Here is a 27,504-nt window from a genome sequence, read left to right on the forward strand (position 1 = left end):
TACACACTCTACTACAGTCACTACTCTCTGCTACGCACTCTACACTCTACTACACACTCTACTACACACTCTACTACACACTCTACTACACACTCTACTACACACTACTACACACTCTACTACACACTCTACTACACACTCTACTACACACTCTACTACACACTCTACTACACACTCTACTACACACTACTACACACTCTACTACACACTACTACACACTCTACTACACACTCTACTACACACTCTACTACACACTCTACTACACACTCTACTACACACTCTACTACACACTCTACTACACACTCTCTACTACACACTCTACTACACACTCTACTACACACTCTCTACTACAGTCGCTACTCTCTACTACACACTGTACTACACACTCTACTACAGTCACTACTCTCTACTACACACTCTCTACTACAGTCACTACTGTCTACTACACACTCACTACTACAGCCACAACTCTCTTCGACACACTCTATACTAGACACTCTCTACTACACACTATCTACTACAGTCACTACTCTCTACTACACACTCTACTACAGTCACTACTCTCTACTACACACTACTACACACTCTCTACTACAGTCACTACACTCTACTACACACTCACTACACACTCACTACTACAGCCACTACTCTCTTCGACACACTCTATACTAGACACTCTCTACTACACACTATCTACTACAGTCACTACGTACTACACTCTCTACTACACTCTCTACTACACTCTCTACTACACACTACTACACACTACTACACACTCTACTACACACTCTACTACACACTCTACTACACACTCTACTACACACTCTACATTACACACTCTACATTACACACTCTACATTACACACTCTACATTACACACTCTACATTACACACTCTCTACTACACTCTACACTACACACTCTACTACACACTCTACTACACACTGCTACACACACGCTCTACTACACACTCTACTACACACCCTCTACTACTCTCTACTACTCTACTACACATTCTCTACTATTCTACTACACACTCACTACTTTCTACTACACTCTACTACAGACTCTCCACTCTCTACTCCACACTCTCTACTTCAATCTCTCTACCTCAATCTCTCTACTTCAATCTCTCTACCTCAATCTCTCTACTTCAATCTCTCTACTTCACATTCTGTATTACACACTCTCTACTACACACTCACTACTCTCTACTACACACTCTCTACTACACACTCACTACTACACACTCACTACTACACACTCTCTACTACACACTCTACTACACACTCTACTACACACTCTACTACACACTCTACTACACACTCTACTACACTCCCTACTACACATTCTCCTACACACTCTACTACACACTCTACTACACACTCACCACTCTACTACACACTCTCTAGTCTCTACTGCACACTCTCTACTACACACTCTCTACTACACACTCTCTACTACACACTCTAGTACACACTCTAGTACACACTCACTACTCTACTACACACTCTACTACTCACTACTCTCTACTCACTCTCTACTACTCACTCTCTACTACAGTCACTACTCTCTACTACACTCACTACTACACACTCACTACTCTACTACACACTCACTACTCTCTACTACACACTCACTACTCTACTACACACTCACTACTCTCTACTACACACTCACTACTCTCTACTACACACTCACTACTCTCTACTACACACTCACTACTCTACTACACACTCACTACTCTCTACTACACACTCACTACTCTACTACACACTCACGACTCTCTACTGCACACTCTACTACTCTACTACACACTCTACTACTCACTTACTACTCTCTCTACTACTCTCTCTACTACTCTCTCTACTACTCTCTCTACTACTCACTCTCTACTACTCACTCTCTACTACTCACTCTCTACTGCTCATGACAATGCCATTTATTTATCTGTTTCCAAAACCAACACATAAATAAAACATTTGTCATTTACAATGCCAAAAGCGCTAACTTTTGCAAAGGCGAGACCGTTGCATTGTAAATGCTTGTTCCTTATGGTGCCCCCCCCCCCTTATAATCCAATTTCTTATAAATTCCTATACCAGAAATATATTTATCTAAATGTTCTAACCCAAGGTTATGTTCAATAAAGCTAGTAGAATTTGGCACCTAACCAGTATTTTTCATGCATGGCTTGTATTTTCATACAGCGACAGTTTAAAAATAAATAAATCGTGAGAATAATTAAAATCCGGTGGTTTTCCCTTTGAAATATAGAACTAAAGTAATAAATAGTAAAACCGGTCAAAATAAATGGGATTTAAATTAAAGGCGATTGATCTGTTAAAGCATAAAGGTGATTTTCCAATAACTATTATTCGAGGATCCGTTTCTTCCACAATCCGATACAGTGATCAGTGTTTTAAACACTGCAGAATGCGACAACCCTAAATGTTAGAAGTCCCCCCGCAAAATGTGACATAATATTAAATATCATTAATGTTGAACTTTTCATTTATTGCTGAGTTTGCTTTGTTAGAAATGTGGTACCTTCGAGTCGAGTTCGCGCTATCTAAAACTGCAAAAATAATGCAAAATAAATGTCACTCGCATGATACTACATTATTTCGTCACTGAAAGGCGTTGCGTGCAGGCTACATGCCCAGGCGTTTCAAGCCTCGCTTTGTTACTTGGTGAAAGATTTCAACAGCAGGACGAGGCTTGTAACGCATAGATGCGATTGGATGGTCACACAAGGGGGCTCGGTCCGGGCAAGATGGCAGCCGGTGTTGTGGGAACGATGGCGGGAAGAGGAGGAGGCGGAACAGAGCAGTGAAGGTACTAGTCCGGCTGGTCGCGTTGGAATGGAGAAGGCATTCCGACTGCTCTCAGACTCGTTTTGTTAAATTAGGGGGACAAAAAGCGGAAAACGAGCGGCAGGCATTATAGAACGCAGGGTACTGAAGCATTATGGGACTTGTAGTTTTATCACTCAGTTCATGCTTTGAGCAAGCTGGTACCGAGTTATCCATCTCAGGATGCGTCTGCTTGTTCGTAATTTGGACGAGCTCTACCATTTTCTCGTGCATTCTTGAGGACTTAAAAATGTGGGTTTTTAAACCATTCAGACAAGGAAAACGGTGACAGAACTACAAGCCCTATAACAATATTTAAGAAATCTGTGGATTGCCGTTCGTGAATGTGATAAGCCCCACGATACCCGAGAGAACCATGGCAAAATGTCTAACCAGTCCTCGATATTACCTATTTGTTCTTTTAGCTAGAGTGACAGATTTTGACCTCAATGGTATTTCTTCTATCAATAAATTTGTAACTTCCTAATGAAAGAAAAACGCAGCTTCTTAAACTAAAACCAGTGACCAAAACCATTGATGGCTATCCGAGAAAACACTGATAGGAAAGTAACTGATCATTGTATTTATATAATTAATAATAAAAAAATATTTCTAATTGTATTTATATTGTGCTTTCTGAAGCGCTTTTCGGCGAGTAGCATGCTACTCCAGAGCCAAAAGTGAATTAGTGGTGGATTAGTATAGGAAATATATGCTGTTAATTGGAGTGGTGGACATGTACGTCTATTAGTTGTATTGAAGAGGTGAAAGGAAGGATAGACGAGGGAAGAGTCTAGGAAGTGCTATTGGGGAAATCATAGTAAAATGAGGTTTGAGATGAGTCAGAGAGTTTAGTGTATATGGATACAGAACTACATAACAACGGAATACATTATTTATAAAAAAATTAACGTATTGGATAAAGTCAAATATGTACATGTATAGATACGTATGTAGGAGCTCAGACTTTCAAGTGTTGCTGTACATAAAGCAGGTTTTTTGTGGTAATTGTATGTTTTATTTATGTCTATTTTATATTTTTCCCTGATATTTAAATAGTGAAGCACTTATAGATACAATTGTTATGCTCATATTTACACAATGTGATAGATCAAACAAAACAGAGACCCATAAGTATATCATCAAATAATTTATATGAAAACTATGCAGTGACCTAAATACATGTTGAGCATTAAATAATGTACATCTATGTTGGCCATAAGTAAATATACATTTGTTAAGCAGACCTGTAAGAATATCTACATATTTTTATACAATAAATAGTATATATGTACAAAGCAATGTGCATATCTAAATACTGACTTATAATAAAATTATACATGTTCATATACACAAGCATATGCTGTACATTTGTTTTTTGAGTATGGTGGTCGTGTCGGAAAGAGCCGACTCTTGAGTAGTCTTCTGAAGATAAGATAGTTATCAGAGGATCTTATGTTTGGGGGCAATGAATGACATTGTTTCTCTGCTTGAACAGATAAGATGTACTACCAGTGTTTATTTTTCTTGTATTATGGGGTTTTGAGGCAGGGTGCCAAACTGGAGCAGAGGTTCTTTTGTTGTATGTATTTAGTGATTTTATGTATAAGAAAAAGAGAGGGACCCCTTGTATCTACCAAGGGAATGGTGTACTATTAACAAGTAAAAATAAATGATCCCATGGATGAGCACAGAGCAGTCAAAAAGAGCTCTAATCCCATTCAAATCCCACCTCTGATTAGAAATGACAATACATCCCATACAATAGACTCCAACTTATGACACCCAAAAATTGTTATCACAAATACTCTCTAATAAAAATCCTTTTAGGTCTCGCGACCTATCGATGTGCGCAAGCGCATCGAGCGGAGCGAGAATTCAAGTGGCGAAAATCTTCAAACCGCGGGCTTTCAGCCCCGCGGTTTTCATGCAGTTCACGTGAACCACGTGATTAAACATGCACGCGCATCGGCAGCATTTCTCCTGCAGGCTCGCAAAAGGCTCTCCTCCCTCCCCACATCAAAGTCCTCAATCACCCTCCCACAGGCTTCCCCAGCGCTGCCCCGCCCCCTGCTTCACGCCCAGGCCATCGTTCCCTGCCAGACCTCGTTTAACTTGTTCCCTGCTTGCCTCTCCCCCGCCCCCCCTCCCCCACCACAGCAATGCCGAGGGCTGGTTTCACTTTCAGCACGGAAGACTTGCCTGCATTGCCAACGCTTGTTTTTATTAATTTTTTTTATTCAATGCTTGTTGCTGTTGCCTCTCTCCAGCTCCACGCCTGTTTCCCCTCTCCAGTTCTTTCCCCCTCCACGTCTCGCCTTTGACCCCAATCTCTTCACCTCTGCGTCTCTGCTTTTCTCGCATCTCCCTGTCTCGACTTTTATCTGTGTATCTCATTTCTCTCTTCTCATCACTTCCCTCTCTTCTCACCACTTCACTCTCTTCTCACCACTTCATTCTTTTCTTCACTCCCATGCATCGTTTTCCTTCTCTTTGTCTCTACTCCCATGCATCTTTTTCCTTATATTTGTCTCTAATTTCCCCTCCTTCGACTTCTTGCCAGTTCCTTTTATCCTCGTAACTGTTTATTTCCCACTCCTTTTTGTTTTCCTCCCCTGTGATTCCACTCACTTTGTCTGCATCTGCTGTTCCATCACTTTACTTATTTTTCCTTCCAACGTAGTCTAGATTGCCTCTTGTTCTCTCCTCTTCACATCTTTGTTTCGTTGTCTGTCTTCTCCGTACTCTTTTCTCGGTTTCTGTACTAAGCTCTCCACCAATTTCCATGTTCTCCCCTCTCGCTCTGTTTTTCCCTTCTCTCCCCCTCCCCGCAGACCACTAATTACATATCTTTTCCGCCTGCCTACCTGAAAGATGGATTAGGCAGGGTCAGTTACTCGTAAAAAGACCCGACGGCGCTGAATCGGAGCGGAAAAACGTAACCAAAATGATGGGAAGGCTCCGAGGGAGATCCAGCCGCCTGCACCGTCGACAGGAGGCTGCCACTGCCGCGGCTTTTGAGCAGGAGCGGAATTTCTTAAACTCCTAAATGCACATGCATTTTCATTTGCCAGCTGTTCTTTTTAAACGGCATCTGGATTGCGATAGTCCTAAGAAAGCCGTCTGCAAGTGTAATCGTGGCAAGGTATTTGAATCGAAGTTAGGGGCGCATTCGAAGTGATCAGTGCACGCGCACTTTCGGCTGCTCACTTCAGGTGCTCTTAAAGTCTCACCTGATTGTAAAGATGTAACGCTCCTTCACGTGCGAGGCTCAGTGCGCTCCAAAAGGCCAGACTTCTGTTTCCTTGAGACAGAAGTACTACTGCGATGCTGCCAGTCTCTGGCACTCAAGAGGTTCCATAATCATAGCACGTTATTTGAGGTGTTATAATTAAAGGCACGATATTTAGGTTTACACAATAGTCTTATAGTCTCAGCTCTTTTCCGGCCACTCACCCACGCAACGCCACTCACCCACGCAACGCCACTCACCCACGCAACGCCACTCACCCACGCAATGCAACTCACTCAAAGCCACTCACACACACGCAGTGCCACTTTCACCCACACTGTGCAGTGCACAATAGGTCTCGCAGTAGGAAAGTTGGAGCTATTGGTTTTGTAAATGACAAAGCCCTTTATGTTTTTAAAATGAAAACAAAAATAAAAGGCATTGTTATTTGCAATTGTAATAGCTCCAACTTTCCTACTGCGAGACCTATTGGCAACGCCAGTGCTTGTTACTTGTTACAGTATCTTCATCAATAATCCCACGTAATCTACGTCACCAATTCATATGAAAATTGTAAAAAACACGACATGTATAATATAAGAAAATAAAACAACACAATGTTACATGACAAAAAGCGAGAGAAAAGTTAGACAGTATACTTTGTCAATCATAAAACATCAGATGGAACGATTTGATAACTAGGCCTGGATACACTGTTCCTTTTAGTATCTACATATCCAGTTACTTCCACGGATTATGTAAAGGATGCGTTGACGCGTTTCAATGGGTTTTTATTAATATTCCATCTTTTTCAAGACAAAGAATTTTCAAATCTCTCTGTAAAATCTTGTAATATAGCCCCTGTCACAAATCCTGTATAAGACCAATATAATACTGTATTTAAATAGCACCCTTGTAGTCATCAAAGGCAGATCAACATTTAATTAATATCAAGCATTTTGCATTTTTGTACGACAACAGATATGCAAACACATTTTTTTGTTTCTTTTATGAGAATTTTTTTCTCCATTTTCTACTGCCATCTTTCACTTTGCAAAGTAGATAATGTATATACCTTCATTTAATGCAATTCACATTTGTTTATTTGATGGGCTGTGTCGACATACGTACACGAGGCCCCAAACCTCCCATGCAAGCCCTACCACTCTATACTACATGCTGTTATAATTTTTGCTAGAACCCCATTTCATGATTGTCACGCTTAAGCCCCCACTACCAGTCTTTCCATATCTAACGAGTTAGACTGAAACACTTGACCCGTTACCTTCTTATTTTAAAACAACAAGAACTTCTGGGTACATATAATCCTTCTACCCCCACACACACTACCCCCCACACACACACACTGCCCCCCACACACACTACCCCCACACACAACCCCCCCACACACAACCCCCCCACACACAAAACCCCCCCCCACACAACCCCACACACACAACCCCCCCACACACACAACCCCCCCACACACACAACCCCCCACACACATACAACCCCACACACACACATACAACCCCACACACACACATACAACCCCACACACATACAACCCCACGCACACACAACCCCACACACATACAAAGCCACACACATACAACCCCACACACATACAACCCCACACACATTACCCCAAACACACACAACCACATACACAACCCCCCCCCACACACACAACCCCCCACACACACCCACCCACACACACAAACCCCCCCAAACACACCCCACACACACCCCACTCATTCCCACACACAACCCCCACACAATCCCCCCACACAACCCCCCCCACACAACCCCCCACCCACCCACACACACCCCCACACACACAACCCCCCACACACAACCCCCCACACACAACCCCCCCCACACACACACCCCTCACACACAACACAACCCCACACACACACCCCTCACACACAACACAACCCCACACACACACCACACACACACCCAACCACACACACCCACACACACAACCACACACACACACAACCACACACACACACACAACCACACACACAACCACAAGCACACAACCACACTCAACCACAAAACCATACACACACACACACCCAACCCCCTGATACACACAACCCCCTCACACACCACCCCACACACAACACACACACACACAACCCCACACACACACACAACCCCAGACACACACAACCCCCCCCCCACACACACACACAACCCCCCCCACACACACAACCCCACACACACACAAGCCCCCCCACACACACAACCCCTTACACACAACCCCCCACACACAACCACACAAACAACCCCCCACACACAACCCCCCACTCACAAACACACCCACCCACACACACACAACCCCCCCCCCACACACACACCCCAACCACACAACCCCCACCCCCACAACCCCTCCACACACACAACCCCCTCACACACACAACCCCCTCACACACAACCCCCCACACACAACCCCCCCCACACACACAACCATCTGTCTTATCTGTATTATCTATCTCATCTATCGTATCGGTTTTATCTGTCTATCTGCCTATCTATCGCCCTCACTCTATCTTATCTGTCTTGTCTGTCTGTCTGTCTGTCTGTCTGTATATCTGTCTGTCTATTTGCCTATCTATCTATCTATCTATCTATCTATCTATCTATCTATCTATCTATCTATCTATCTATCTATCGCCCTCACTCTGTTTATCTATCGCCCTCACTCTGTTTATCTATCGCCCTCACTCTGTCTATCTATCGCCCTCACTCTGTCTATCTATCGCCCTCACTCTGTCTATCTATCGCCCTCACTCTGTCTATCTATCGCCCTCACTCTGTCTATCTATCGCCCTCACTCTGTCCATCTATCGCCCTCACTCTGTCTATCACCCTCATTCTGTCTATCTATCGCCCTCACTCTGTCTATCTATCGCCCTCACTCTGTCTATCTATCGCCCTCACTCTGTCTATCTATCGCCTTCACTCTGTCTATCTATCGCCTTCACTCTGTCTATCTATCGCCTTCACTCTGTCTATCTATCGCCTTCACTCTGTCTATCTATCGCCCTCACTTTGTCTATCTATCGCCCTCACTCTGTCTATCTATCGCCCTCACTCTGTCTATCTATCGCCCTCACTCTGTCTATCTATCGCCCTCACTCTGTCTATCTATCGCCCTCACTCTGTCTATCTATCGCCCTCACTCTGTCTATCTATCGCCCTCACTCTGTCTATCTATCGCCCTCACTCTGTCTATCGCTTTCACTCTGTCTATCTATCGCCTTCACTCTGTCTATCTATCGCCCTCCCTCTATCTATCGCCCTCCCTCTATCTATCGCCCTCCCTCTATCTATCGCCCTCCCTCTCTCTATCGCCCTCACTCCACCTATCTATCGCCCTCACTCCACCTATCTATCGCCCTCACTCCACCTATCTATCGCCCTCACTCCACCTATCTATCGCCCTCCCTCTACCTATCTATCGCCCTCACTCCACCCATCTATCGCCCTCCCTCTACCTATCTATCGCCCTCCATCTATCTATCGCCTTCCCTCTACCTATCTATCGCCCTCCATCTATCTATCGCAATCACTTTATCTATCTATCGCATCACCACAGCATCACTCAGGGGCACCACAACATCACTATGCGCTACCACTGCATCACTGAACACCACAGCATCACTCAGTGCCACCACAGCATCAGTCTGTGCAACCATTCAACAACAACTGGTACAAATATGTTCTCTCAATGTTTCAAGCTTTATTACAAATGTCACAAAAATATGTTAATATTTCACTTCTGTTCTTGGATTTTCGTCACAATAAAATACACTGAACATAATCTTCACAAAAGTCATTTACAAAAGTTTAAGTTATTGCCATTATAAATTACAATAACTTTTATTTAAGTATTAATTATTTAAAACAATGAAAAGCTTTTGTTATTTGTAATATCAATACATCTAAGTCACGTAAATACAACACATAGTGCCTTACAAATGCTATAGGTGTCACATTTGCGAAAGGTAACACTATTGGCATTGTAAATGACAAAGCTATTAATTTTGCTATTTTCAAAACCAACACAAATATAAAAAATGTCATTTACAATGCCAATAGCTCAAACTTTCCTAAGGCTAGACCTATTGCATTGCAAATGCTTGTTTGAGATCGGCTCTTACGGAGGTCATGCACAGTCAAGAACGTAAGACGATCGTAGTGGGGGATCTGAACATAGTGAAGGATGAGACACAAGACAGGTCAGGTAAACGATATTCACAGATGGGGGAGGTATCACAGGAAGGCAGAGAGTGGCTGCTGTCCCTGGGATTGGTGGATCTATTGAGGGAGGCTCATCCACACACGTTGCAATTTTCATATTGTACGCACACAAGACTCATGCATCCTTGGATTACTTGCTGGGAACGATGGAGATCAATCAGATGGTAGGGGAGGTGGACATTTGTCCAGCGACATTGTCCGATCACAATGCCGTGATGGTCTCTGCACAGGTGCCACCGCAATGGAGAACACAAGGGGGCTGGCGACTGAGGGAAACGATGCTCCACAAAGACGGGGTGAAAGCACAACTTACAAAGTGCATCCAAGGGTACCTCGAAGTGAACGACGTCCCAGACACCCCAATAGCCTCAATATGGGGAGCCCTGAAAGCGGTAGCAAGAGGGGAATTAATAGCGATCTCTGCAGTGGAGAATAAGGAGCGTAAAGAAAAAAGGGCGGATCTCTCAGCACAGGTGTTGGCATTGGAAAGAGTACATAGCCAGACCGGGGAGCCAAGGGTCTGTCGGCAGTTAAAGGCGGTTCAAACACAACTGGTGGGGCTGGACCTTGGCAGGGCGGAGTACGAAGCACTGAGGCTAAAGCACTCCTACTATAGCGGCGGAGACCAGACGGGACGAATGCTAGCAAGTAAACTAAGGGCATGAAACCAGCAGACGAGGGTGCAGACTATAGAGACTGACAGTGGGGAGACTCTAACGGACGGCGAGGACATAGCACGAGCATTCCAGGACTTTTACACAGACTTATACTCCAAAGAGGAAATATTGGATAGCTTGGCGACATCATACTTTGCAAGGGGTACAGACGGCAGGGCCAATTAAGGACTGGGCAGAGTCGCTGGACTCTCTGATCCGTTTCGAGGAGGTGATAGGGGCGATAGCACTTCTTAAACCTCTTAAGTCACTGGAGCCGGATGGCTTCTCCGTTGGTTTTTATAAGTCCTTTTGCCACCTGCTCACACCAATCTTGACATGGTTGTTTAATTAATTTGTGGGGTCGGGCTTGATTCCTACCGATATGTTGACAGCATCTATAGTGGTCATCCCTAAGCCAGAGAAGGACAAGACAAAGTGCAGCTCGTATCGCCTAGTGTCCCTCTTGAATGTGCATCTCAAACTGTTCACAGGAATTCTGGCGGCGAGACTGGGTCCAGTGATGCCTGGAATAATAGAACCAGAGCAAGCGGGGTTCATACAGAATGGCCAAGGAGGGGACAACACAAAATGGATCCATCACCAGATAGACAAGACCCACCGCAGGAATATAGTCGCATTACTGTTGATGGTCGAAGCGTTTGAGTTGACTAGGGTTTCTTAGAACGCACGCTGGTTCACTTCGGGATAGGGGAAGGCTTTAGAGCATGGATAGCGAGCTGTTATAGCTCTTCCACCGCCTCTATTAGGGTCAATGGGATTTCGTCTTGTACTTTCCCAATTTGACGGGGCACCAGGCAGGGGTGCCCCTTGTTGCCCCTCCTGTTTGCTCTATACATCAAGCAGCTGGCACATAGGGTACGAGACAATCCGGACATCACAGGCATACTCTTTAGCGGGGAGAGGCATGCCAAAGGTCTGTATGCGGATGACATTCTGGCCTCACTCAAGGCCACATGGAGGTCAGTTCCGGTGTTCCTAAGAGAGCTGGAGATATTTGGAATGATATCTGGGTTTAATGTTAACGTGGGGTAAATCGCAAATTCTAAACCTAGCCGAGGCCCAGTCTGGCTCAAGGCTGGGGGAAGATCGGTTCTTGGGGATCGAAGTTACGAAGTTGATCCCCTACCTAGGGATCGAGCTAACTCCATCGGTCCAACAAACGATCACCAATTATGACAAACTCACTAGACAGATCACGAAAGACCTACTAGCGTGGCGGTGACACCAATTGTCGTTAATGGACCGAGTGGCTGCAGTAAAGATGTTGATCCTTCCGAAGGCGTTATACTTGTTTCAGACGCTACTGGCCAAGCCACAGAGAGGGGCACTCAAGACCTTACAGAAGGAGAATTTTCAATTTGTATGGGCAGGAGCGAGACCACGCATGCGACGGGAATTAGGCTACTTGAGGGCAGAGGAGAGAGGGCTGGGGATCCTGAACCTTGAAGAGTGCTATATAGCATCTCAATTGAGATACTTGGTGGAGTGGAGCCGGGTGGAATCCGAGAAGCGCTGACTCTTCCAAGGTAGAGCTTTTGCCCAGATCTCTCTGTGGAAGGTGCCCTCCTTAAAAAAGGCTAATAGGCCGCAGGGCCTAAGGGGGTCCCCCATCACTAGGGCGGTGCTGGACGGGCGGTGCTGGACGCTTGGAAAGGGGTGGCCATGGAAAAGAAGCTTACCTAATTTCCCTCCCCGAAGACTCCTTTATTTGAAATAAGGAATTCTCACCGGGTATGGATGTCGAGGCTTTTCGAGCACGGCGAGCCACTCCTCCTAAAGCAGCATACCACCTGTTTGATATGGACGGGATTATTCCCTTTACGCAAGTGAGGCACGATTACACGCTTCCAGAGACAGAATGGTATCGCTACACTCCGGTGCGACACTGGCTTCTACACCCAGACATACACCCCAAGGTAAACAGAAAGCTGACGAAGTATGGAAAATGGCTGGTCACAAAGACATCGGGCAATAGGTTGATCTCTGAAATATACAACAACAAGCTCCGCAAGCCAGCCCCCACTGAGCCGACACCCAGTCGGAGGCAGTGGACAAGAGACTTAGGTAGGGAACTGATGAGGTAGGACTGGGGAGACATTTATTACAGGGCCAAACACACAGCGAGGAACACCGCCAGTAAGGAAACAGCGTTTAAGATAGTTACATGCTGGTACTTGACACCAGTGTGCCTGAATCAGGGGAACCTGGACCGCAGCCCAACTTGCTGGCGAGGATGCGGGGGGAAGGGACTCTACTCCATTTGTTATGGGACTGCCCGATTCTATCAAAGTACTGGCTGAAGATTCTAGATGATATTGACAGGCACTTTAAGACGCAGATTCCGAGATTCCCGAGCTATGTGGTTTTAGGTTTACCCAAATCCCTTACCTTCCCACTGAAGTCCTGCAAAGGAAAGCAGATGGGCTTAGCACTGGGTGCGGCTCTTCAAAACATAATAACGTTGTGGGGCACGCCAACAGAATCCACTCAAACGGGGTGGCCCAATAAATTGTGGTACATTTTGGGGCTGAAACACATTCAGGCTTCTCTTTTGGGTACGGGGTCCAGATACAGGGAGGTGTGGAAATCCCTTCTTTCCTTACTGTCCTACGAATTTAATGAGATTACGTGCCCCAAATACCTCTGCCTCCTTCGAATAACCGCAACGGAAGATAATACGGAGGCACAGTGAAGGCACAGAGCCCAAGCTCGTGAAGAAGTTAACGGGGAAGGAGAAAAATGCATACCAGTGGGGATGATGGGGGAGGGAGGGAGTTTCAGTGTTTCGTGTCGGGGGGCAGTGCTCACCCTCCTCAAGTTAGGTCTACTCATACTTTAGCAAATGGACTGACTCGTATAACCGGGGTGAAGCATAATGTAAGCGATGGACATGTCAGAACTGCAGGCATCAGAGACTTGTCAATACTTCCTTCTTTAAAGTGTATTAAATGGCAGAGCTACAAATGTATGTACAATGAAATTGCTAATAAAAAAGAGTTAAACCTAAAAAGAACATCATGTAATGCCTATAACACTAGGGGCAGATTCCAAAGAGCTGCATAGGTTTAACCTTTTGTCTAGAAATGGAAAAACTTTTCATGATCCTGACTACCAGGTCCTCATTTTGAAGAATCAGCCCATCTGATACCTAAACTGCCATACTGGCTGCCCATTGTGCTCATAAAGAGTAATTTGCAGTTTCTTATTGCCATCTTGAAGAAATTGCAAAACCGTGGAAATATTACAATCTAACAAAGAAACTGAGTGCCCTAAGCACCAGAGCTCAACATTTCTCCAATGGTTAGAACTGTGTCTAGGGACAACTGAGAACTCTGGATTGCCTCAGCTAATTATTTTGGGATTCCTTTACTTTGCAGTCCTACTCTTACAACTTTCAGACCTAGAGAGAGAGAGTCGAGCCAGAAGCAGATACCCCAGGTCCCGAAGTTGAGTGGGATACCAGGGGATCCTCCATCAAGGCTGAATGGGCGTCTCCTTCAACCAAGAGAATCGAGCTGTGCGAGGCCGGAATGATACCACCACTGGGACCACTCTCCTTCTTGATTGTTAGCAATTTTTGGGGAGTTAATAGAACTGATGGAAAAGCATATAGGAAATCAGGAGGCCAGAGTATAGAGAGAGCATCCACCCCCACGGACCCTGAAGCAGGGAAGCGGGAAACCGAGAAAATAAATTGGAACTTAGTTGTTGCGAAGTAAAAAAGTTCAGGAGAGGGATCCCAAGCCGGCTGCAAATTTGGGCAAACTTTATGGTGTTCGGGACAAAGGAAAATGATGACTTCGCGGAAAGAAAGCGGAGGAATGTTTGATGATGTTGGCACATTGGAACATAAAGACAGACATCCTCCTAATCAACTGTGATTAAGAAGACTCCCTTCCATCTCCATCTTGAAAGGGATCCTTGTAATGAACGTGTTGACTCCTGTGAGATTGATGATCGTACTGAATTTCCCTGAACGCTTTGTGACCAAAAAGACAATGAAATTGCACCCTTAGCCTTCCTCCTCTGTAAGGACAGATGCTATCGCCTCCTTCACCAACAGAGTTTGAACAGAATCCCACATAGACTCTCTTCTGGTCAAGTCTGCTGGCCAAAGTGTAAATATGGTTCCATTTGGTCGAGGCGGAGCCAAAAATTCCTACTTTGCACCCTCTGTTTACCACTGTAAGCACCCAACCATTGGAAATGGATGTTTCCCAGACTGGTGCGAAATGCTCTAACTGGTATCTCACCAGTAAAGACCGGTCCTCAGCATAGTCAGGAATACTGGTGTTTATTTTTAGAACTATTTTTGACAGTGTAATAAGAAACACAGATAAAACATTGTCATGCATCAACATGATTAGCAACTTAAATACCATCTCAGCATACATCATCCCCTTCCCTCCATACTGACAAAAATTTCGTTTGATCACAAATGTTCTGACTTTTCCTCGTCCACTTAGTAGTACCCCTTCTACCAAATTTGATTTCTCTTTAGCGCAGTTAAATTTCACTTCTTGCTCTGGCCCCAATTTTAACAATATGCCTGTGAGCCCTCCAAGTACTAATGATAAGCTAATTTCTAATTCCCTGTCCTCTTTGGTATCATTATTATCTTCTATTCTCCGTTTACTGGAAAAATTTGTTGGAGGTTCTGATTGCATCCTTGATACGGTAACCCAAATCCTAAGAGTGCTCTTACATAATAATAGTGGGTCCGTTCTCGGGTGCCATCTAGAGTCAGACAATTTATTGAAGATCCTGAATAAGAGGTCTCCAAATGAATTAGTAACACCAAATCCAGTTCAAAAGGTTTCATATCCCTCTTCCGAAGGACAGAATAGAAATAAATCAGTAGTCACATCGGCGGATCCAATGGTTGACAAGGTGGTTTCTGCTGGAGCCAACTGTGTTGTCATTCACGACGAAGAGATAGAAGCTTTTCCTGTCTCTCCCGATATTCAAAATTTGGAAGCTCCACCCTGTTCCCTATATTCTCTCTACAGGTAAAAAAAGAGGAAGAGGTCCCTATTGCTTCCCCAGGTAATGTTGAAGAGGAAACCTGTCCGAAGATTTTCTAAAAAAAGACAGAGGAAACTTATGTTTGAAAAGAATTGGGAACCTGTTTTAGAAAAATCCTGTCGGACAGAGCAGTCCTTTGCTGTACAGGAAGATATAATCTGTTCTCCTAAAGTGGAACAAGTGACTATTGGGTCTGGTCTTATAAGCTCCTCCAACCACTCTTACCCTAGTGTTTCATTATTCCCTGTAAATCCTCTACCTTCCACTCTTAACCCCTTGGCTTGGCCTTTTCAAGACTCTCCCATAGTTGTGCCCATTCCCTCCGTGCCAACTAGGGATAAAATAAATGTAGATACTCTTTTTTTAGACTTTTCTCCTTTGTTCGATACAAACCTAATTCTAAATAGATCAGTTCTGCTTACTTGCTTTCAGGAGATTGAAAGTTTAAAACTAATTCAAACTTAGGACCTGGATGTTGTACTACTTCCCAATGTCACTCTAGGGAGAACAGCAAGGGTGAAATTCCATTCTAAATTGGTGTTGAATCACATCCTACAGTGGGCTGAGGAATTACAAATCAGAGGGATTGATGTTACTCCATATTTCGTAGAAAAACGGAGTGAAAGATTTTCCTCTAATTTGCCAACAATCTCTGATATTAATTTGAAGCCTACTGATTGGCCCTCAGTTAGATCTGAGGACTTAAAAATATGTGTTTTAAAAAATGAAAGGCAAGTTCTTTATAAAAATCCTCCTCTTCCTAAACGAACTTTGATGGAGGATAATTCAAAATGGAGTTGGTTGCCGGGTGTTCTCTCTAGCAAATCTACTTCTTGCCCTAAACCGCACCCAAATTTTTAACAGAGACTTGCAGCTAATCTCATGGAATACTGCGGGTTTCAAAGATCACAAGGAAAAACTATGTTTCCTTCGCTCCCTAGAAGCCGACATTTGTATTCAAGAAACGTGGGTGGAAGGTAAATTAATACTAGAAAAAGAGTACTTTGTCTTAGAAGATAGTGCAACCCCCTCTAGGAGAGGTCATGCCAAGGGTGGGATAGCATGCTTATTATCCAATAGAATCAATTGGAATTATTCCCACTATCTTGATCCTGATAAATTATTTCAAGCAATAACTTTAAAAAATTTGTTCAAGGATTGTCCCAATAAATTGCTGGTTTTAATAAATACTTACATTCCTCCAAATTTTGTCTTTAATGATGGTTTAAAAGTACTCTTCTCCTTCATATCCAAAAGTATGGACACTTCCCCCCCCCTTATATACTATTATTTGGGAACTTGAATTGTAACATATCTAATTGTGGGCTGGATTTGTTTAGAAATAAATTTAGGGAAGAAGTTCTTAATATACCTCAGGCCTTGTTTCCAGCGAATATTAAATCTAATAAAAGAGGTAAATTAGTTTTGGAAGGTCTGTCTAAGGTGGATTGTCTAATAATAAATGGGAGATTCCCGTCTGATATCCCGGCAGTTTTCACACATAATTCAAAAAACGGAGACTCTATTATTGATTATGTAATCGCAGATTGTTCTTTCTTTTCCCATATGAAAGATCTTTTGGTTGTAGATACTAAACTTAGCGACCATAATGTGCTGATGCTTACTGTTTCGTTCAGCCCCCCCCTGGCGGATTCCTGGCATATCGACACGGATGCGGTGAATTTTGGCGCCAGTTCGGGGAAATGTTTTTGGAATCACCGCTCTTTTGTGTGTTTGCTGACTCTTTTAATTTCTACTGTGGAGAATTATTTTCAGTGGAATGGGAGGGAACTATTAGGCTTTGCTGAGTTTTTAGAATTAGTGACCTCAATAGCTAAGAAGGGCCCCTCCTCTAAAAAATCCTTAGTATTCCCCCAATCGCTTCGGCTACTAAATATTGAAATAAATAAAGTGATAAGGGGTCAATACTTATCATTTAGTCAGGAGGCCCATCAGAAATTAGCATTATTAAGAAGGAGAGCAAGGCTGAAGGCCAGTTTAAAAAGAGATAAGGAGGATTCCGTTTGGATCCAACTCCGGGAAGCCTCATATAAGGGCCAAGCTAAGACATTCTGGTCATTAATAGGCAAAGGTTGCGGCACTAGAGTTAGTCCTACGCCAATTGCCATTGATGAGCAGATCTGGGTTCATTATATTGAGAATTTGTACAGTAATAATAATCTCCAACGGAAAAATGATGTGATTTATGATGACTCTTGCATGTATGATTCCCCGACCGAAAAGGAAATTGAATTAGACATTAAGAGCATGCGCTCTTCCAGTGCGATGGGCTCTGACGAGATTCCCATCTCTGTTCTAAAACAACAGAGCGAATTATGGAGCAAAATTCTTTATCCTGTGTTTAAATCTTGCTTTGATAGCGGAATTGTCCCCCCATCCTGGAAAGGGAGTATTCTTGTCCCTTTATATAAAAAAGGGGCAAGAGACCTACCACAAAATTACCGGCAAATAGCTTTGCTTGATGCCATCGGCAAGGTCTTTGCAAAATGTATTCTCACCTTAATCAATGATTGGGTAACTAAGGCCAAAATTTTGCCTTTTGAACAAACTGGTTTTAGGCAAAAGCACGGAACGTTAGATAATTTGACTGCACTTCAGGTCATAACGGAAAAATATGTGAAAGTCCGTGGAGGGCATGTTTATGGCGCGTTCATCGATTTTTCCACAGCTTTCGATAAAGTGGACAGAACATTGCTGTGGAGAAAGTTATTCGATTTAGGGATGCCTCCCTTTCTTATTAAATTAGTTTGTGCCCTATATTCGGACACCTGGTGCAGAGTGCTGCTAGGTGGTGAAAGAGGTTTATCTAGAATAATTCCCACATCCAACGGGTTAAAACAGGGTTGCCTGTTGGCACCTCTACTGTTTTCTCTATATACAGTTGATTTACCTCTGGCTCTCTCAGCATGTTCAGGTATCGCCCCGATTTTGGGGGGCTCTCCAATTGTATGCCTTATGTAAGCAGATGATATTTTGATTCTTGATCTAACTCCTAAGGGTCTGAATAATCACCTGCAAGCTTTATATGAATATGCTGGAAACCATTTTTTGTTGATAAATATTGCTAAAAGCAAAGTGATGTGCAGGCCGGGTAGGAAGAAACCTAAATATCTGAACTTTCCCTGGGTAGTAGGGGGCCAAAAATTGGAAACAGTGAAATCTTACTCCTTCCTTGGTAAAATTGTTACAAGTAATCTAAGTGAAAAAGCTCATATAGCCAACAATTCCCGGAAAGCTATTGTCCAGGGAAAGAGTTTGGTATCCTTGTACAAGGCTACAGGTAGAAGGCATTTTTCGATATTATTAGATGTATTTCGAGCAAAAGTTCCTGCCTCCCTACTCTATGGAATAGAGTTAATTGATATAAAAAATTGGAGCTTCTTAAATTCCTCGGAAGGAAAAATTTTGCGTAGCCTAGTATCTGTCAATACAGCTAGTTCTACTGCTGTTTTTAGACAGGAATTCGGCTTACGTAGTAGCTGGGTTTATGGTCTAGCGGGAATCGTGCGCTGGGTTGTCAGCCTTGCAAGGAGCGAACCTAGTACCTTAAGGCATCTTATAAAAAATGAGTTGTTGGGAAATTTTAATGACTATTCTTTAATCGTAATTTTTTTTAGATATGCTGTGGGTCAATTACAACTGGATAAAGATGTGTTATTCTCTTTGTCACCTTATCAGTTAAAAACCCTTTTGAAGTTCTCCTCGTGGGAGCTAGGGTTTAGACTGGATAGAGATCTCCGGACTTTGAAAAAGGGCATTACTCCTGTTATCGATTCCTGTCTGTTGAGGAAAGCTCAACCATACGTTCAATGGAACATTCCTCATGGCGTTAGACGCCTATTGTTTTTAGCAAGACAGGATCTACTTCCTTTGAAAGCTCTCTTATCCATATGGTATGGCTCTTCAGTGGTCTGTGATTTTTGTCATATGTATGATCAAGATTTTTCTCATGTCATTTTTGTTTGTCCAGCCCTGATGCCTTATAGGCGAAGATGGCTTAGACCCATCTGCCTTCAATTGAACATTTTGTCTGCTTCTTCTTTTAGTGCAGCTATGATTAATCCCCCTAATGAAATGTTTTGTTTCAAACTGTACAAGTTTTTAAATGTTTTTTTGGATTTGTATTAATTTGGCATTTCAAAGGTCCTAATTGTTGTGCATCCTTATTCTATGTACCGGTCACATTTTATTTCAAAGATTTTATTGTATGCATTTTATGTGGATCTCGTAAGAGTTCCGTTATCATAATAAACTTGAAACTTGAAACTTGACTTGGATCTTTTCAAAGAATCCGGAGCAAAAAAATCAGACAAAATCTCGATATCCATTCCAATGTTCCTAAATTTGATCCCATTTCACTGCCAGCATCCACCAGTCCAAGTCTCTCTGCCAATCTAACAGTTGCAGTATCTGTTCTGCCCCAGAGTTGAGCAATGTTCTTTTGGCTATGCGCAGCCCCAATGTAACCCATATTCGCTCCATAAGATTGAGATCTGATTTTCCCCAAATATTGAGTAAACACTATTTAGCAGAGATAGTAACATTGGTACTGCAAAGGGTACATGTACATGTCCCAATCAAGTCCCAATTGTATCAGCGGGCAGTCCCATGCAGTGTGATCAAAGGTGCCAATTTGTCCACAGCCGCGCCTACAATCCAAAACAATTGCTTTACCCACACAGTGAGTTGTGCATAGTAGGAGTGGTGTTGTATTTTTGGTTGGCCAAGGCGAAACCCCGCCCATATGGCCACCTCTCTTGTGGATACTAAGGCCTCCGGCTACTCTTGTTGAGGCCTTCTAAATCCTGAGGCTATCATTCCCTTAAAGATAGCAGGGCATCAGGGATGTTGTTGATCAACCTTTTATATATCAGTGATGTGGCTTTGCATGGGATATATTCATCTAGCAGTCTGTCTTCCAGGGGCATGGAATCAGGGGGTTTTGTCCCCTTCGGTAATTCCGCTCTAGGTGCATGCCTTATTTGCAGGTAACGAACGGTCTTGGAGGGCACCAATTTGCAATTTCGCTGTAGGTCTAAGAATCGGATGACATCCCCTAGAGCCCATAAATCTCCAACATAAGAGATGCCAATAAGATCCCACTTGTCAAAACCTGATTGTGTTACCAGGGAGCCTAAATCTGCAATAGCCCAGAGAGGTGTTAAGTGTGTGATTCTGTCTATCCAGCCTAGTGCCCTCCTGGCTGTATGCCAGAAGTGTATCACCACTGTCGTCTGATTTTGGACTTTGTGCATTCAAATAGCTCCATTAAGAACACTTATTTGTCCCCTCGGTTGCATCATCAGTTTGTCCATTCAGTACGCAGACTCATCTAATGGCTGGAAAACCAGCTATTTATGATAGTCAGTTGCACTGCCCAGTAGTATTTCAGGATATCAATAAGGGCGATCCCTCCCTCATACCACCCTCTCGTGAGTTTGCGTAGTGCTACGCAGGCTTGACCCTCATCCCAGACCTGTGTCCGGAGTTCTCCGTCAGGTGTCTTGAAATATTGTGAACCCCATAGGGCATGTTGTGTAGAGCGTAGGGGAAACTGGGTAGGGGCATCATCTTAAATAATTCGGACCATCTATAGGAGCGGCACAGACCTCCAGTGCCGGACATGATTCTTCAGTCTGACTAGTGGAGGTGATAGGGTTTTGTCAAAAACACAAGTCTGGGTCAGTTGTGATATGTATTCTGAAATACCAGAACCCCTCTGGCTATAATTGTCTCACAGTCACGGGGCAGTTGCGGTGTTGGGCCTTTCAGGTTATAAATTAAAGATTCATGCAAATTTATTGTGTGACCGAGTCCCGGGCAAATGAAGAGAATATCTGCATGAGTCTGACAGGTGTAAAACACAGGTCCATAACATAGAGCAGCACATTGTCAGAGTACAACGATATTTTGTCTTCCCAGTCATCCGTCCAGCATAGTCAAACTCAGGCCCCAAGACGCTCTAGCACTAGTGCGAATATTAGTGGTGACACAGGGTATCGCTGTTGTATGCTTTATTGAAGTTCAAATACCTGGGATCTTCCTACATTGACCTTCACTTGAGCTAACGGACAAGAATATAAGAGGCGTATCCACTTCAGGAAGCATGGGCCTTAAACCCAACCTGGCTAGTACTTCAAACATATATGCCCACTCCACAGTTTAAAATAACATCTTGGCGTTAAGCGAGATTATCATCGCACTTTCTTGGAGGTTCGCCTCAGATCGTGGATGTACTTCTGTTGGGCATAAAACCGAATGGATCCAGATGGACCAATGTTGTTATCACTTTTATTAAGTGGGAGGCCAACACATTAACCAGGATTTTAACCTCTGCATTGAGGAGAGCTATTGGTTGGGATGAAGAGCATTCATCAGGAGGCTTACCAACATTGTGAATGACCACTATGGAGGCCAACCTTTGTTCTCCCGGAAGCACTCTGAGCTGGCGACTTTCTTTATACATGAGGAGGTGGTGGGGGGCAAGTTTCGGGCCGGTAGCTTATACAGTTTAATTGGCAGTCCGTTGTGATCAAGAGCCTTAGCAGAGTTTAAGTTGTGTATGATTGTCACTATTTCATCCTTTGTTATCTCCTCATGAAGTAGGGCTATATCAGTAGCCGGAGGCTGGGCAAGCGAATATTGGTCAGTTTCTTGGACTCATGCACCATGGGCAGAAACTGCTGGAGAATGGAGCTGAGCATAATAGGTGGCAAAGGCGTTCGTTATTCCTTGTTTGTCCCTTACCGGGAAATTATTGTCGGTCTTGATCTCTTTGGTCTAACCATGCCAGGAGTTTACTCGCCTTATAGCCCACCTTGTAGAGGCTGTGTTGTGTGGCTCTGTGACTCTCCTTGGCCGCATCAGTTGCCGATCTTTGTATTCTTTTTCTGAAGGTGTAGGACATGCTTCGTATCAGTACACTTTTGACTAATTAAGTTGTGTTCTAATGTCTGAATTCTTTCTGTAGTCTTTCCATTTTAGTCCTCTAATCTTTTTGCCAGCAATCACAGACCAACCTGATAACCTGTCTGGAGCAGGTAAAGAGCTGGATGACAAGCTCATGCCTAAAGCTTAACGGGGACAAGACCGAGCTGATGCTCCTCGGCCCTCTGGCCCCCTCTACTCTAGAGCTTCTGTGGCCCCCTAGCCTAGGCGATCCTCCCGCACCCAAAGACATCATAAAGAGTCTTGGAGTATGGCTAGACAAATCCCTGACTTTTAACACACAAGTCACCAAAGTGTCAGCAACCTGCTTCGGTCTGATTAGGCAGCTGAAAAAAATCCTACCACTCCTCCCTTTTGAGGCAAAACAGGTCATTATCCAGGGCCTAATCCAGTCTTGTATAGACTACAGCAACGCCCTATATCTGGGATCCCCAGTCGCGCTCCTCCAACCAGTCCCACGCTACCTCTGGGGTTGTAAAATGCCAGGTCTTTCCTTTCGCTGCTATCTGCCATTGAACTGCGAATATCTTGGAGTATTTTAGGTGTTGCTCTCGTGGTGCTCATTTCACTTCAGCCAAACCGTGACGCAGTCTCTGGGTACAGAGCGTGAAGTCCGAATAGCCATATGGAGGATAACCTCTGAATCTCTGAAGTTAAGAATCTTCTCTATAATTGTATGTGGTGGTGCCCCAGGCTTGGGCAGAACCCCAGGACCCTTTGAGTTTGTTCAAGAGAAAAGTAATTGCTATAATACCTTCAGAATATGGTCTTTAACGGAAAGGCCCACAATGTGTTCCTTCTGCCTTCTCAGGGACTCCGAACTATGTGAACGTTCTTTCTCCTTGATTCCCCCTTCATATTCCTCCATTTGCCCCCCCAAGACCTCTGTGATAGTGCACAGCTCTTTGACTTGCTTCGTAAGGGTCGCAGTTTATGACTGGAGGGTCTTGAGCGAGTCCTCTGTGTCCTTCAATCATGTGACCTCAGTGGAGACTGTAACCACTTTGTACCCAGGGATCCCCGGACACCCTGAATAACCGCCATAGTGTCTTTAAGTGTGAGTGCCTCACTGTAGTTCGGAGGTTGGTCAGCAGGACTTTGGGTTTCTTCCACTCCCGTTTTATTCACACCCTATCGGGGAAGTGCTTACTGATCTAGTTATGTTTGATGTGCCACCCGGGCACCCTTGTCCCCAGTCATCTCTGCTGGGGATCGGAATTGTTTGTGTGCAAGAGGGAAACTGAGATAGTTGCCGCTGCCAGCCAGGGAAACTCTTTACCAAGGTAGTCTATTGCAGCCTGTCTGTTTTCCCAACTGTGTGCCTCTTCAAGTGTCTGGGACCAGTTTCAAGGCTGGTGGCAGGATGTACCAGGAGTTAAGCCCGCAACTCCTATCGCGTAGTCAAGGATCATCCCAAAATGGCTCTTTACGAACCTGGTGGTGGGAATCAGCCATTCTGTGCCGAATGGTAGTCGGAATGAAGACCTGCTGCCTCAATCCCCCACTGCTTTTATAGTTCAGCACCTCTAAGTCCATGTAGGGCAAGGAATTTGTGAAGGAGAGGGCCAATCACTGTGATGCACAAATTGAAATAACGTAGGGCCAGGTATATCAGTCAGTGCATGGCATGGGATCCCAGCATAATCCACAGCGGTTCGTATAATATGCTCCCAATGTAAGTCCCCAGCTAGGCTTGTTAATATTGTGACCTCAAGCAGCAGGTCATCTAAGGAAAGGGGGAGGAGATGCAGTTTGAAATCACCCAGCAGTCTTAAAGCACCCGCATTTCAATTGGGATCCCCTACTCACCGATAGTCCGCTGGCCCTGCCAGCCGATCCAGCCATTGTCACTCGAGGCTTGAAGGCAGCAAATAGGGAAAATATCCCAAAGATTCAAAGAGTTAATAGTTCCACAAGGCTGCCACTCTCAATCCCACCATAGAGTTCTCTGTTCCATCGGAGATCGTTTGGGCTTCACAAGCCTGGGGATGACCACATTGGATATTGTGGATTTCCAGCAAAGGCAGGCACCACTAGATGAGTGGAGGTGCAATGCCCGCCGACAGTTATGATATGGCTCCGCGGCCCGCCCATGTGCATTGGTCCACACAGTCGCCGTGTTCTCCCTCCGAGGGGGCTTCACTGAACTCACCGCCATCAGGCAGGTTGTTGACACCTCATATGTGCCTCACCAGACCCGCACTTAACAAACTATTTATTTATGCAATTTTATATAGCACAGACTTTACCCAAAGGTGTTAGAGCACTTTAAAATAGAATCAAGTGTGTTACATAAGGAGATTTACAAACTTACACATTACAGACAAAAATCCGGAAAGTTGAAAAAGTAAAATGAAATAAGAGGTGGCAATCACAGTAGCACAACAAAACAAAAAACAATGGGATTAGGTTAGCACAGGCATAGAAAACATATTTAGAACACTGTAATAACTTGGAACATCAGGGGAATGCCAAGCGGCATTTGAGGGTCATGAAAAGGCATGTATTCATTCTGGAAGTGTCTTAGGAAGAGAAGATATTTGAGGTCTGTTTTGAAAGTCTGGGTAGAGGTAGTGGTACGGAGAAAAGGAGGAAGCGAGTTCCATATTCTAACTGCATTGCCTGAGAAGGATTGAGTCATCGAGCTTTTTTTTTTGAAGGTAGGGTCTCAAGTAGTTCAAGTTCAAGAATTTGTATAGCGCACTACTCACCCAGAGGGTCTCAAGGCGCTTGTGGGAGGGGGTGCATTGAGAAGGATCTTCCTCCCATGGTGGATCTGTGGATGCACGGAACTGCGGCGAGCGCTTGATTGGAGGATCTTAGTTGGCGGGTGGGTGTGTAGAAGGACAGTCGTGAGTTGAGGCATTCGGGTCCTAGTTTGTAGAGAGCCTTGTGCGCGTGGGTGAGGAGACGGAACGTTATTCTCTTGTTGACGGGAAGCCAGTGGAGGTCTTTCAGGTGTCCGGTAATGTGAGCTTGGCGAGGGATGTCCAATATGAGTCTGGCTGATGCATTTTGGATGCGTTTGAGTTTTTTCTGTAATTTGGCTGTGGTTCCGGCGTAGAGGGTGTTTCCATAGTCCAGTCGGCTAGTGACCAGTGCGTGGGTGACCGTCTTTCTTGTTTCGGTGGGGATCCAACGGAAGATTTTTTTGAGCATACGAAGTACGTTGAAGCAAGAGGATGAGACGGCGTTAACTTGTCTGGTCATCGAGAGGGAGGAGTCTAGGATGAAGCCTAGGTTACGTGCGTGGTCTGTGGGTATGGGTGCTGTGCCCAGGGCCGATGGCCACCATGAGTCGTCCCAGGCAGAGGGGGAAGATCCTAGGATGAGAACTTCCGTTTTGTCTGAGTTAAGTTTTAGGCGGCTGTTTTTCATCCATTCGGCTACTTCTTTCATGCCTTCATGAAGATTGGTTTTGGCGGTGTTAGGGTCTTTGGTGAGGGAAAGGATCAGCTGGGTGTCGTCAGCGTAGGAGATGATGTTGAGGTTGTGTTGTTGCGCGATGGATGCGAGGGGACTCATGTAAACGTTGAAGAGGGTGGGAATGAGTGATGATCATTAGGTGAAGGTCGAGAACCTCCGGAGATTTTAAGTTTATTCGCCAGGTATCGAGGGGAGGAAGTGTGCAGGGCTTTGTGGGTGATAAAAGCGGTCTTGTAGAATGACCTTGCTTCAATGGGAAGCCATCGGAGAGAGAGCAGTATGGGTGTGATGTGATTAGTTCTTTTGGCCCTTAAATCAAAATGAGCCGTTGAATGGAGTACAGATTTAAGAGGGGACAGGTGGGATTTGGGGAGGCCAGCAAGGAGAGAATTGCAATAGTCCAGTCTAGAAAGAACTATGGACCGGAAGCGCGGAGCAATGTATCTTGATAGTAGGTCAGCACTGGTGGCTCTGCACTCCAGTCTGTCCATCGCTTCGTTGTGCAGCGGGGGTGTATTGACACCAAGGTGTCGCTCAGGCCTCGATGCTGCCACATTGGAGGTTTCACATAGGCAGCGGGTTAAAGTTGCGGGCGTTACTGCAGGTGGCACATGTTCCACCGCTCTGGCGGTGTGGGCCGCTCACTGAAGGCCGCACCTGCTCACGTTGTCAAGCCACACCTTGCTGCTGGTTCGTTCCAATCAGCCCAGCCATGTGAAAGAGCATTTTCGGTATCCCAGCAGCTTCTGTCATGCAGAACTTTCACCAGAGAGTCGCAGGAGATGAGTAGACGGATTGTGGGGAATTCGGCAGACTGGTATTGGGAGCCGATCTCGCAAGCAGGTATCTTGCCTGACGGTCAACCACGCCCCTCTAAGATTGGAAGTATTTGGATGTAGCCGGAGTCTGCTTGAAAAAAGAGGAATGCTACTTCTAAAATAGATGGTGAAGTTTCTTCTCCAACTCTGCTCCAAATAGACAAATCCTTCAAAAGGCACAAGTAGAGCAGCTGCCTTCTGCGAGGAGTTTGTGCGCCATTCCCT

General features: G+C 44.6%; 1 protein-coding gene across 2 annotated transcripts in view; it reads left to right on the plus strand.

Moving 5' to 3' along the window:
- The first annotated feature begins 2,737 nt into the window (after positions 1 to 2,737).
- Positions 2,738 to 27,504, plus strand: part of HMGXB4 (HMG-box containing 4) — a 264,459-nt gene continuing 239,692 nt past the window's right edge. For both annotated transcript variants that reach the window (XM_086962893.1, XM_086962899.1), the window contains exon 1: positions 2,738 to 2,837. In XM_086962893.1, the coding sequence (XP_086819019.1) occupies positions 2,744 to 2,837 (94 nt within the window). In that variant the 5' untranslated portion in view covers positions 2,738 to 2,743. The remainder of the gene's footprint in view (positions 2,838 to 27,504) is intronic.

Source organism: Lissotriton vulgaris, chromosome 1_1, assembly GCF_964263255.1.
Source record: "Lissotriton vulgaris chromosome 1_1, aLisVul1.2, whole genome shotgun sequence".
NCBI classification, from domain to species: Eukaryota; Metazoa; Chordata; class Amphibia; order Caudata; family Salamandridae; genus Lissotriton; species Lissotriton vulgaris.